General features: G+C 37.7%; 1 protein-coding gene across 1 annotated transcript in view; it reads right to left on the reverse strand.

The window, feature by feature from the left end:
* Window positions 1–1,112: 1,112 nt before the first annotated feature.
* LITAF (lipopolysaccharide induced TNF factor) overlaps window positions 1,113–13,219 on the reverse strand; it is a 31,608-nt gene continuing 19,501 nt past the window's right edge. The window contains exons 2-4 of the mRNA XM_063428836.1: window positions 7,474–7,734; window positions 3,466–3,622; window positions 1,113–2,013 (exon numbers count right to left, since the gene is read on the reverse strand). Of these exons, the coding sequence (XP_063284906.1) occupies window positions 1,905–2,013; window positions 3,466–3,622; window positions 7,474–7,729 (522 nt within the window). The 5' untranslated portion in view covers window positions 7,730–7,734 and the 3' untranslated portion in view covers window positions 1,113–1,904. The remainder of the gene's footprint in view (window positions 2,014–3,465; window positions 3,623–7,473; window positions 7,735–13,219) is intronic.

The following is a 13,219-nucleotide window of genomic DNA, read 5'->3' on the forward strand; positions in this document are numbered from 1 at the left end:
GCTTGTAATGATAAAAGAGTAACAATAACTGTAAAAACAGCAAAATAAAGTTCAAAGCTTTGTGCATCAATGATGATCTATTGAGTGGTCCACAAAAAGTGCCTACTATAGACAACTTTTGGTTATTATTGAGAAATGTACCTCAAAGTATAAAACGTTGAATTTGCTTTGGTAGAAGTTCGTTATTAAACAAGAGATTAATAAATATTTGTGGGCAAACTATTCACTTTTGATTCTGTAAAACGTGGCATATTACTTCATAATAACAATGTATAGCTTCTAGAGCTAAGGTAGGCAACTGTAAGGTGGTAATATGATTTTAGTCCCTTGCAGTGCAGGCTCTATGTTAACAAAGTTAACACTTGCATGTGACTTTAGCTTGTGTTATGCATGGGTGCTCATGGCAATGTGTAAAATGTTTGCAGTGTTGTTAGGGGGCTCTGTTGTGCACTGTTTAATCAATTTGTTTAAAATGTAATATAAAAAGTAATTATGCAGTTTGTTTGTGTAGCCTCCCTCTTGCTTTCATTTGACCACGAAGAGGGACATGGAGCCTTGATGACACCAGATTGTAGAGTGATCTCCACTGGTGGAAGACTAGTTCTACATCTCCCTCTGTTTTGGCTCTTCACATCAGTCACAAATGCCACATTGCATTGGAGAGACATACAATTGGTCTGCACCCCCCAGAGATGCAGTTGAAAACCTCCCTTGTGGTAGCAGAGGGAGGCACCTAGCCCACAGGGGAGATTCTCTGATCTCACCAGTGTTTCCATTTTGTTGTGGCAACCTCATGTGCCTAGATTGCAAACTTCTGTTCAGGAGCAATAATTAATAAAGTTTTAAACATGTCTAATTAAGTGTTCTTTTTTGAAACCTGATAAAAAAAATTATGCAATATTTATTGTATTCTTGGTAAACAAATAAATATAGCCATGAAAAAAAAAAAATCTTACACTTACAAGGCAGCAGACGAATGAAAACGAAAGATTTCTCTTTTAGGCATTGACATTTTTAAATTGGAAACGTTTAACAATATTACGTTATGTAAAATAAACAAACATTTAACTTTTTCTTAACTAAAATGTTGGCTTTTGAAAAGTATAAAAGTAACAATTAGTGCAAATATAACTCATATTTACAAAAATGATGTGAATATCAATAGAAAGCTGTAATTTATGTGAATCATTGATATATGCTAAATCTGCTATTTCTGATTCTAAAGGGAGACAAAAACTAGAAACAACTTCAGAATATGTGCTATAGTTAACTAGAAATATATTTTATGATATTTTGTATTTACAATGCACTTTGACAATTTAAAAACACAAAAACAAAAAGGGAAATCGTACAAAACAAAACAAGAAACATGATGCATGGATGGAGAGGCCAGAAGTACAAAGCTAACAATGTATCAACAACATTTATCGGCTATTCGATTAGGGTATATAGTCAAGCACAACAAAACCCTTTTTTCCAGCACAACAATTCAGTGATTTTCACAGACACTTAATGTGGAGAAATCATGGAATAATTGGTTGATAATAAAGCAAACAAAAACACCAAAATATTTCAAATTAGATATATGACCAATATAAAACATTTATCTTCTTGTAACAAAGAAAGATTCACTAAACATGCCAACAGTATAATATGACCTCCAGCAAAAAAAAAAAAGACAACATGAAAATGTTTTTTTTGTGGCTATGGCTAGAGGATAAATTGCCTGATTCTTGGAATGTATCATAAAAATGTAATGTTTAACCCTGGCCATGATCTTGAATACCTAGCCTTCAAAGTATAATATTTATCACAATTTCCCAAACATAGATTGCATAGTCTTTGCTTTGAAATATTAATCAAGAGATGAAATGATTATGTATCCCATTGAGCTTAAATAGTTCCTAAATCCTTTTGTATGAACCAACAAGGGCATTGCAGCTGGAGCAATAATGATCCACATCTTTCAACGAATCAATGCAAAATGGAATGAGGCAGCAACCAGCTCCACACCTGTAATACAAATAATAAATTAGATTATTGTGAGAATTGTCTATTTTTATCTTACATTTTTTCCTTAAAGGGGCTCTTTCAGCAGCATAACTCCAGTTTACTGTTGTAGTTATGTTGCATGAGTGTATGGGTACTTTCTCCTGGTTTAATGTCAAACTGGTTAGTAATGCTTTCACCTAAACCCCTTTTCAGCCACATTGATAATACAGAACTAACACAATACAATGTACACAATAGGAGTATAGAGTAATTCAAAATAAAATACAAAATACATTTCTGGCCAACATTTATACAAACGCCAGGAGGTTACGCCATTGTAACTGTAGAAAAGAGAAATGTTTACTCAAAAAGATTCATAGTTGCATATAATAATTTATGACGAAGACTGAAGTTCAAATTAAATATTATAATCTTTCTTGTATCTGCTTTTGATCCACAAGACAAGAGTAAAATAAGCCATAACAATCAACCAAAAAAATTATTATTTCTAACCGCTTCAAAACTTAAAAATACCAATCATTATTTACTCCAAAGAAATAATTAATAATAAAACCAATAAGGAACCATATTAATCAGAGCCTTACATTTTATTACAAGACATGGAGGCCCATATTGCTTAACCCTTTCTGTACTTAACCACAATAGCAGCAAAGAGAATATAAACATAGACAAATCTTAGAGGAATACTTTCAACCAATCCCTGTATAAAACCAAGCACCACCCCAGTACTTCCTCTTTCTCTATTGCTCTGCAGTTTAAGTCCCATTGTGTTCTCCTTTAATTGTATATTCGTATTGCTATACAGCTATAATTATGAATTATTATTGTACAATGCTGTGTTTATGTGTGGTTTCTGCCCTTTGTGTCTGATCTCCTGGGTCCCAGAACCAGTCAGTGATTTTCTTCGGTTCCTGCTATCAGTTTAGGATGTTTTTTTAAATCTGATAATTGTGCGTATACTGTTACACCAATTAAATTATTCCTAGACCTACGGTGGTGGTCTCTCCTCCCTCTCTTTGGGATATCGGAGCTACCCCTTCCTCTGGTGGGGAGTCTTCTGTCTCCAATTCTCCCCAAATATTGAGGTGGGAGCCATCCCAGACTTTGTAGAAAACTGTTGAGGACCATAACATGGCCATCATGGAGTTTATGTCATCAGCCTTGTCCTAGACTATTTCCCAAGGCCTATTACAAAACTGCTGTGGGAACACTGCAATGCCTGCACCCACTCCACATGTCACAGAGTTGCAACCCCCTCTGTTAGAGTGCCTAAGAAGGCATCCTCCAAATTTAGGCACTTGTCCCCTCATGCCTCCAACTGTGAGACCCACGGTAATGTCCCTGAAAGTGTAAATACGCTACAGAAGAGTCTTTCTGTAGCAGGCAGAATGGGCATGGCCGTGGAAATGTGCATAAGCACATGGAATTGTATGCAAACATAAAATAATTTACCCCAACAGGCACAAACCACCACAAGATAGCCATGCCAGAGCTCCTGAGGTATAACTTAGCCGGGTGGTCATCATCCGTGTACAATATGTGCAACACATCTGAACGGGACGATCATGAAACACAATTGGCTGCTGAACATACACGGTTTGAACTGCAACTGAAACCAGAGAAAACATACGTGGGTTAGCAAAAGAAGAAAAAAAAAATCCTCTTTCAGGTTAGAAAATGTATCAAAGAAAATGTCTACAAAATTTACTGCAGTAGAGTAGGTGTAAATGCCAGTAATAAGGGAATATAAAACATGTGAAAGGACTTCATGCATCATATTTTAGCAACTCCAGTTATGGCCCCAATTTAATATTTTGAATACGCTTTTCAATAAAAAATAAAAATAGGGGGATAAATCTTGAATATAATTTTTTTCCAAAAATATATATCAAATTTTAAAAATGTAAAACATATCTAAATATATTAAAACAATATCAGCATGTTAACAGATTATATGTTCAAAATAGAGTATAAGGGCAATATAAAGGAAATAAATTCTCGTTTGGTCAGCAATATCATGGGTACATGTCCATGTCTTTGGTTTTTGTTCATAAATACCCCATTACACACTCTGAGCGGATTCTCACCTCTTATAACTATATTGTTTTTTAGGATTACTGTGAAAATGTCTAAACACAAGGTATCAACTTTTTATTGCACCATGTTAAAAATGCAATACAAATTTACAGATAAAATATATTACATCTCTAGCCACCCTGTCACTCCTTTGTCTACCTAAATATAGTACAACCTTACCTTCATTAGTCTACTGGCTCTGCCTCGATTTGCCTATTTGGCTGACATAATCAAAAGTGATGATCTGAGCTAATAACAAAGCTTTCCCATTGGATTGGCTGAGATTGCCAAGTATAAATGCATCTCTCTAAAGGAAAGTTCTGTGTCTCCATGCAAAAGGGTGGATACACTGAATGTCAGTGCTGCATACTGTGCAGCACTGCTTCAGGAAGCCATAAGTGTCCCTAGGATGTAATGTAAACACTGTCTTTTCTCTGAAAGATAAAAAAAAAAAAAAAACTGTTTAATGCAAAAAGCCTGCAGGGACTGACTATACTCACCAGAACAACTACAATACGCTGTAGTAGTTCTGGTAATTATATTGACTCTTTGGATTTTAACAGTTAATCCATAAATATTAAGTCAAAGTATCCATATATTACTGTAGGTGAAAGTTTAGGATCTAGTGATCACCAGTCAGTGTGGTTTAATAAAAAAAACGACATTGACTGAGTCACACTACACAAAAACTAAGATGTTTTAGATTTTAGAAAAACAGACTTTTCTAATATTCGAATATGTGTAAAAGGAGTCATCAGAATTGTAGCGGTTTAAATGGAGTCCAGGAGAAATGTGATTATTCAAAAGTTGCACTACTGAAGACAACAGAAAATTGCATTAAGCTGGTCAGCAAGAGCAAAAAAGTGATGAAACCACAGTGGCACTCTGCAAAAGTGGCAAAAAATAGTTTAAAAAAAAAAATTTAAAAAAAAATATTTTTTATTTTTTTAAGAGTGAGAAACAGATCTATAAGATTTGGCAGAAAGAGGCAAAGCAAGTTACAAGAGCTTCCAGAGCACATGCAGACGAGAAAATAGCCCAGTCAGTAAAAAAAGGGGGGATAAAATATTTTGTAAATGCATAAATTAGAAAAGGAAAACAATGATTAGTTAGAATAAAACTAAAAGAAGGAAGGTATGTAGAAGAGGATAAAGGTCTGACTGATGCAATTAATCTTTTTGTTTTGTGTTTACAGATGAAAATGAAGGAAAGGGACAATTGTTACATATGTGAGTTTACAGAGGAAGAGGTTTCAGCTCAATGGGGCCTGATGGCATACACCCAAAGTTATTAAAAGCACTTACTGCTGTACTAGTAAAATCGTTAATGGGAGTAGTGCTCGAAGATTGGAAATTACCAAATGTTGTGCAAGGTGAAAGGTAGTAGGGAGGATTTCAAGATCAGAGGCAACATGGGTTTACTTCAGGGAGATCATGCCAAATTAATCTTTTCGATTGGGTAGCTAAAATAATAGATCAGGGTGATGCAGTAGACATTGCTTACCTAGATTTCAGTAAGGGTTTTGACACTGTTGCACATAGAAGGCTTATCAATAAACCACAATCTTTAAGTTTGGATTCCAATATTGTTGATGGGTTAGGTAGTGGCTGAGTGACAGGCAACAGAGGGTTGTAGTAAATGGAGTATATTCAAAGCAAAGTCTTGTTACCTGTGGAGTAGCTCAGGGATTTGTACTTGGAGCCATTCTCTTTAATATTTTTATTAGTTATATTGCAAAAGGTCGTAATGTTAAGGTATATATAGTTATATTGCAAAAGGTCGTAATGTTAAGGTATGTATTTTTGCTGATGATATGAAGATATGTAACAGGGTTGATGTTCCAGGAGGGATAAGCCAAATGGCAAAATTATTTAGGTAAACGAGAAAAATGGTCAGAGCTGTGGCAGCTGACATTTAATGAGGATAAGTGAAAGATAATACATCTTGGGCGTAGAAACCCAAGGGCAGAGTACATAATGCTTGATACAGTCCTAACATCAACGTCTGAGGAACAGGATTTAAGGGTAATTATTTCACATGACTTAGGCAGACAATGTAATGGAGCAGCAGGAAATGCTAGCAGAATGCTTGGTTGTATAGGGAGAGGTATTAGCAGTAGAAAAAAGGAAGTGCTCATGCCATTGTACAGAACACTGGTGAGACCTCACTTATTTTACGCAGTACTGGAGACCGTATCTCCAGAAGGATATTGATACTTTAGAGAGAGTTCAGAGAAGGGCTTCAAAACTGGTTCATGGATTGCAAAAAAAAAACAAAAAAAAAACAAAAAAAAAAAAAAAAAAAAAAAAAAACTTACCAGGAAAGGTTAAAGGATGATATGATAGAAACATTTAATTGCATAAAGGGAATCACAGTAAAGGAGGAGAGTGTATTTAAAAAAAAAAAAAAAAAAAAAAACCACAACAAGAATATATAAGCTTCAATTAGAGGGGCAAACGTTTAAAAATAATATTTGGATGTATTACTTTACTGAGAGGGTAGTGAATGCATGCTTTCTAGCTTTTCCTCATTCACTTCTTCTGAAAATATTTTGATAAAACAAACCTACAATGTTGGCATGTAGGGCCTTGGCAGAGACCTGGAGAAAAATCAAACCTCTGTCCTGGTGTATAGTACTTCATAAAATTAGGGAAGCAATTTTGATGGATCACTTAAACACTTTAGTTCTTATCACAATGTTTTGTTTAATGTATAGAAACATAGAATGTGACGGCAGATCTAATCTGCCCAGTTTTCTAAATACTTTCATTAGTCCCTGGCCTTATCTTATAGTTAGGATAGCCTTATACCTATCACACGCATGCTTAAACTCCTTAACTGTGTTAGCTGGAAGACTATTCCATGCATCCACTCCCCTCTCAGTAAAGTAATACTTCCTGATATTATTTTTAAACCTTTGTCCCTCTAATCTAAGACTATGTCCTCTTGTTGTGGTAGTTTTTCCTTCTTTTAAATATAGTCTCCTCATTTACTGTGTTGATTCCCTTTATGTATTTAAATATAGAAACATAAAAAGTCATATATAGAGTCACACTGGTTTCCTGGTTGCGAGCAATCATGGACCATGGGGTTCCTATTTCCCTCTCCCCTTCCCCACTTCATTTATCATGGTTCTTTAATTTCTATTTGTATCCTTTATCTGCTCTTTTGTTGATATGGTTATATAAAATGTTATTCTGTGGCACATAATCAGGTTGATGATCTAAAATCGTGGTTTGTCTGTATGACCCGCCATTAGCTCAAATAATTTTTTTTTTTTTTTTTTTTTTTTTTAAATGCAGGTGCCCATTCATTCCAATATACAAACTTAATAGAAAGTTATATACAGTTCTCAAAAGAAATTGCAATAAATCAAGAATTTACCAGGTGGGGGTTGCATTGGCACTGGCTGAACAATATATGGAGCACTGTTCATATGCTTGGCATCCATCCCTGGTTGAGGAGGTGGTGGTTGTGTTGGATATGGTTGTGTTGGATATGGTTGAGGAGGTGGTGGTTGTGGTGGATATGGTTGTGGTGGATACGGCTGATGACCATATGTTGCCTCTTCATATGAAGGAGGGGCTGATGGGACCACATATCCACCTGGTATTGGCTGATAGTTTGCTGGACCTTGCATTTTGCCTAGGAAAGTAAATAAGAAGTTCTTGGTCATAAAAAGCAGTTAGTGATATAGGTTAAATATTACACAGGAACAGAATTACGTATTAAAGAGTTTTTTTATGTTAAACAATAACATTACTTACATACCTCCTGAAAGATATTTCAGGGACTTACAGAACTTGTTTACAGCCATGAAGAAAGGTGTAAGCTTGGGAGGGGGGGCATGTGCACCAAGTTTCTTTTGTAATGTATTAATATTCAAACTTTAAAAAGAAGAGGTCAATGAAGTACCTTAAATACATTACTGTGTGAGTATGTATGTGTATACACATAAACATGTACATTAAGTCTCTCTCAGCATTCAATGATATAATTAAAGCCATTATGAGAGCTAGCACTGATTTATAGCCGACTCAACAAATCCCAGGCGCCAGGTCACCCCAATTCACATGAGAAAGGTGTTTTTACTTACCTTTTTTCCCATGCCGTACCTTTTTTCCCTGGTTTTGCCTTCATGGCAGAAACTATTCATCTTTTTGATCTCAGCTAAGCCATTTCTTTCCAATAAGAAAGCATTGGAAGGATAGTGCACATATGCAGCAAAACACCGGCGCGGTTCCTTAATGAATCTCTAAGAGGCACCTCCATGCAGATCTTGGAAACGCTGAATGTGGGTGCTGCACTGTGTAGCAGTGACCCAGGACTCTAGTGGCTGTCACTAGAGGTTTTACCAAGCAGAAATGTTGGCTGAAAAGGCAGTGTTTACATTGAAAAGCCTGCATGGACAGGCTATAGACAACAGAACTGATTCTGGTGACTATAGTGTTCCTTTAAGAATTTTTCTTGTTGAAAATTAAACTGTTAGTTAACAAAAAAAATTAAAACCTGGCCCCTAACTATTAGCTGGCTCCCAGATTTCAAACAAAATTTGTCAATCCCTAATTTATAGACCAACCACTACTGAACCCAGACAAAGTCCCATGAGTGCATGGTTTAAGTAGTTATATAGACTGGCGAAGGGGTAGTCTGTGAAGTTTCATTCCAATTATTTACAAGTACATGGTATTCCCAAAAAATGTTTATCTTCATGTCTGGGCTAATTTGCATCAGGACATCAATAACGTAAAACTATGCTATGCAATGTGAGCATGATTCTGTCCCAGCATTGCAAGGGTTAACCTGAACTCTCTTTTATGTGTTGAGCAAAAAATACAAAATTAAAACTCCTTTCCCATGCTATCAGAGGGGGAGTCACACATTCATAAATTATTTGTTTTAAATTAAGTCCACCCAGCCTCCCTACCTTTGAGACCGAAGCAGTGGATCCTTTCCACGGGTCTAGTGTAGCTGCTGTCATTCTAAATCTGCTGTCTCGCACGCCGTTTAGTGATGCCAGGGCAGAGTGACGTCATATCCAGGCAACACAGCAGGGCGCTCGAGGGAGCAGAGCAAGAAGAGACAGAAAATGTCAGCTCCCTCGCCACTCTTGCTCCTCTCTACCTCACCACTGAACAGACTAACAGATCCCAGGCACCAGAGCAAAATTAAGATGATAGATAGAGTTAATGCAATGTTAAATACAAATACACACACCAGACAAGCCATAAGACTTGCTTTTACCACAGGAATCTCACTTTAACTTGTTAAGTACATGCCAAATAAGTTGTGGTTAAAAAATAAAATGTGGCTGAAAACCCCTTCCACCTGAAATAAGTGGATAGTTAAAGGACCACTATAGTGTCAGTAAAGCCCCCCCCCCCCCCCCAGTTCCACTCCCGCTGGGTTGAAGGAAGAGGAAGGGGTTAAACGCTTACCTTTCTCCAGCGCCGGGCTCCCTCGGTGCTGGGGACTCTCCTCCCTCTTCCGACGTCATCCACCGAATGCGCATGCGCGGCAAGTTCTCTCTGAAGCTACTATGTTTACAGCTGCAGGGTTACCCCTAGATGGACCTGGCACCCAGACCACTTTGTTTAGCTGAAGTGGTCTTGGTGCCTATAGTGGTCCTTTCATACAATGTTAAACACAAATACACAAAAAAAGCAAGTCTTACGGGTTGTGTTTCAAAGCTGTTGTATGCAGCAGCGAGAGCACTGTTAAAGTGAGCTTTCTGTGGTAAAAGCAAGTCTTATGGCTTCCCTGGTGTGTGTATTTGTGTTTAACACACCACAACTTAGTGTGTGTGTATATATATATAAATAATTTTATTTATTACAAAATTAGGCTTTTTTTTAATACATTTTTTTATTTTTGTTGTGTGAAGGATAGACAATAATGCATATGATGCAACAACAGCATGTATAAGCATATGAACAAGAGTAATAGCGAGGCATTTGTGAAAGCTGCACATTTTTCCTTATGGAATAACAAGCTAAATAGAGGTGTCCACTTAATAAACAACAGCTAGGTACTTGGTTAGCAAGGCACGTGTAAAACATAATATGCTAGCCACTGGATCTGCTCTCACTGTCACAGATGCATTTTGTTGTATTAGGCTGAAGCTAATATGATGGTCTTGAAATATTTAGGCAAAAGTTAGGAAAACTAGCTAGGTCTAGCATGTCACTACGAAACTAGAGGGTCAGAAGCTAGAGGGTCGGATTGGTGTCCACCCCACCAGGGGAGACCTCACAGTAAGAGCTGGTAGGTTGTCCAGGTAATGAAAGGGAAGTTTAGTCAATTACCTGGCACGTCAAGCTCACTGTGGTAGACCTGTGAAGGTCGGTGAAGTTAGCCACATTGGAGGCAAGAGTAAGGGCGCCCCCCTGGTCTCATTGACTAACAGACCCATCTCTGTTTTCAGTGTACCTACACTTTCATTTTTTGTTTTTTTAGAATTAATGTACTTGAAAACATTTTGGGGGTTGGTTTTGCATTCTTTGGCTATCAATTTCTAATTTTCTAGTTTAGCCAATTTAATTGCCTTTTTGCAAGTATTATTGGCTTCCTTATATCTTATATAGGATGTCTCTGATTTGTCCGATTTAAATGCTTTAAAAGCCCTTTTCTTATTTTTAATCTTGTTTTAATTCTCTACTAAGCCACATTGGTTTTAATTTGTTTCTTTTATATTTTTTTATTACCCAATGGTACATACTGTGAAATGTACCTTTCTAATATTTGTTTGAATAGTTTCCATATTCCCATAGGAAAATAACAGAAGACCCAGGTGTTGTAAGGCCGCTGAGTATGGTCAGTCTTCTGTGTGTGTGGACGATGAACTAGATTCTCAGTCCAGGTGGGCTAGTGGTAGCAGGAACACATGCTGGTGAAGGTTGATTGCTCAAGGTGAGCCCTTTCTCCTCCCGGCTCTCACTCCTCCGGTCACCTTCTTGAGCTGGAAGCCTCTAATGACGCCCAGAAATTCTCAAAAATCTCCTCCAAGCAACTCAGGGATTGAGCAACCCAGTCACGAGTTGTTCTCTTGGACTGTGGGGGCTTGTGGTCAAAGAGCAGTCACCATCTTGTATGGACGAAATACAGTCAGATTTCACATAGGTACAGCAGCAGAGGTAAGTGCTGGGAGCCAGTGGGGACTGGGATAACCCCCACCGGTCCAGAGCGGCAGGGGGGGCAACAGGGCTGCAAGGTTTCTCTGTGCTGGCTCAGGGCTGTGCAGGACGGATGAATGGCTGCTTTACCGGCAGCACCCGAACAACCGGGATTTGCTATTTGTAAAACTGATAGCGAGCACCCCGGCTGGCCCCAGAGACTGGTAAGTCTTAGAATAGTGCAGACTGGTGTGCTGGGAGTTTATTAAACAGCTTAAAATAAGGAAAATTCTAGAAGCGCATCCGACACACGTCCAGTAGCCTTAAGGGTCAGTTCCCGCCCTCCCAATTAAGCTTTTTTGAGTGGAAATTCTAGTTAAAAATTCTGTCACTCCAGCTCAAACATTCCCATGTGTTAAGTGAAGCTTTTTTTTTTTTTTTTAGAGACGCATTGAACTGGATTGTAGAACATCTGGACAAAAGTTATCAGATGGGGTGGGGTGGCTGCTGGCGCTTGATTAACAGTCTGTTCAACTGGTATTTTATTTTTTAAAGGAGGTGGTATTAAGAAAAAGAAAAAAAAAACACAAGCGCAAAAAATCTCTGTTATCAAGTGCTTCCAAAGAAAATATGAGAGGGTTTGTGCAGTAAGTGCCCCTTTAAAGTGCAAATTATCCAGTGAATATTATAATTGTGCGCAGCCACGATAATAATATTTGCATTATAAATAAATTTTAAAAATCCCCAAACAAAACACAAAATATATATACCGTATATACTCGAGTATAAGCCGACCCGAATATAAGCCAAGGCCCCTAATTTTACCCCAAAAAACTGGGAAAACTTATTGACTCGAGTATAAGACTAGGGTGGAAAATGCAGCAGCTACTGGTAAATTGCTAAATAAAATTAGATCCTAAAAAAGTTATATTAACTGAATATTTATTTACAGTGTGTGTATATAATGAATGCAGTGTGTGTGTGTGTGTGTGTGTGTGTGTGTGTATGAATGCAGTGTGTATATGAATGCTGTGTGTGTATGCAGTGTGTGTATGAATGCAGTGTGTATATAATGAATGGAGTGCAGTGTGTGTATAATGAATGCAGTGTGTATGCAGTGTGTATATAATGAATGCAGTGTGTATATAATGAATGCAGTGTGTATGTATGAGTGCAGTGTGTATGTATGAATGCAGTGTGTATGAATGGAGTGCAGTGTGTATGAATGGAGTGCAGTGTGTGTATATGAGTGCAGTGTGTGTATATGAGTGCAGTGTGTGTATATGAGTGCAGTGTGTGTATATGAGTGCAGTGTGTATGTATGAGTGCAGTGTGTATGTATGAATGCAGTGTGTGTATGAATGCAGTGTGTATATTATGAATGGAGTGCAGTGTGTGTATATGAGTGCAGTGTGTGTGTATGAGTGCAGTGTAGTGTGTATATGAGTGCAGTGTGTATATAATGAATGCAGTGCAGTGTGTGTATGAGTGCAGTGTGAATGCAGTGTGTATGTATGAATGCAGTGTGTATGCAGTGTGTGTATGAATGCAGTGTGTGTGTGTGTGTGTGTGTGTGCGCAGTGTGTGTGTGTGAGTGCAGAGCATTGGTGGGGGTGGGCATTTTATTAATTATTATTATTATTTAATTATTATTGTAATATATATTTTTTTTATGTTATTTTTTTATTATTATTTTTTTTTATTTTATTATTATTTTATTAATTTTAATTTTATTTAATTTATTTAATTTTATTTATTTTTTCGTCCCCCCTCCCTGCTTGTTAGCTGGCCAGGGAGGGGGGCTCTCACTCCCTGGTGGTCCAGTGGATGGGCTGTAGGAGGGGGGCTGGCAGGAAGCTGTAACTTACCTTCACCGCAGCTCCTGTCAGCTCCCTTCTCTCTCCTCCGTCCGTGCAGCTCCCAGGTCAGCTTCCTCTGCAAGTCTCGCGGGCGCGCAGAGCGTTGCCACGGTAACCCGTGGCAACGCTCTGACCCCGCGGCTCTCGCGAGAGTTGCAG

The sequence above is a fragment of the Pelobates fuscus genome, chromosome 8, assembly GCF_036172605.1.
Source record: "Pelobates fuscus isolate aPelFus1 chromosome 8, aPelFus1.pri, whole genome shotgun sequence".
Classification (NCBI taxonomy): Eukaryota; Metazoa; Chordata; class Amphibia; order Anura; family Pelobatidae; genus Pelobates; species Pelobates fuscus.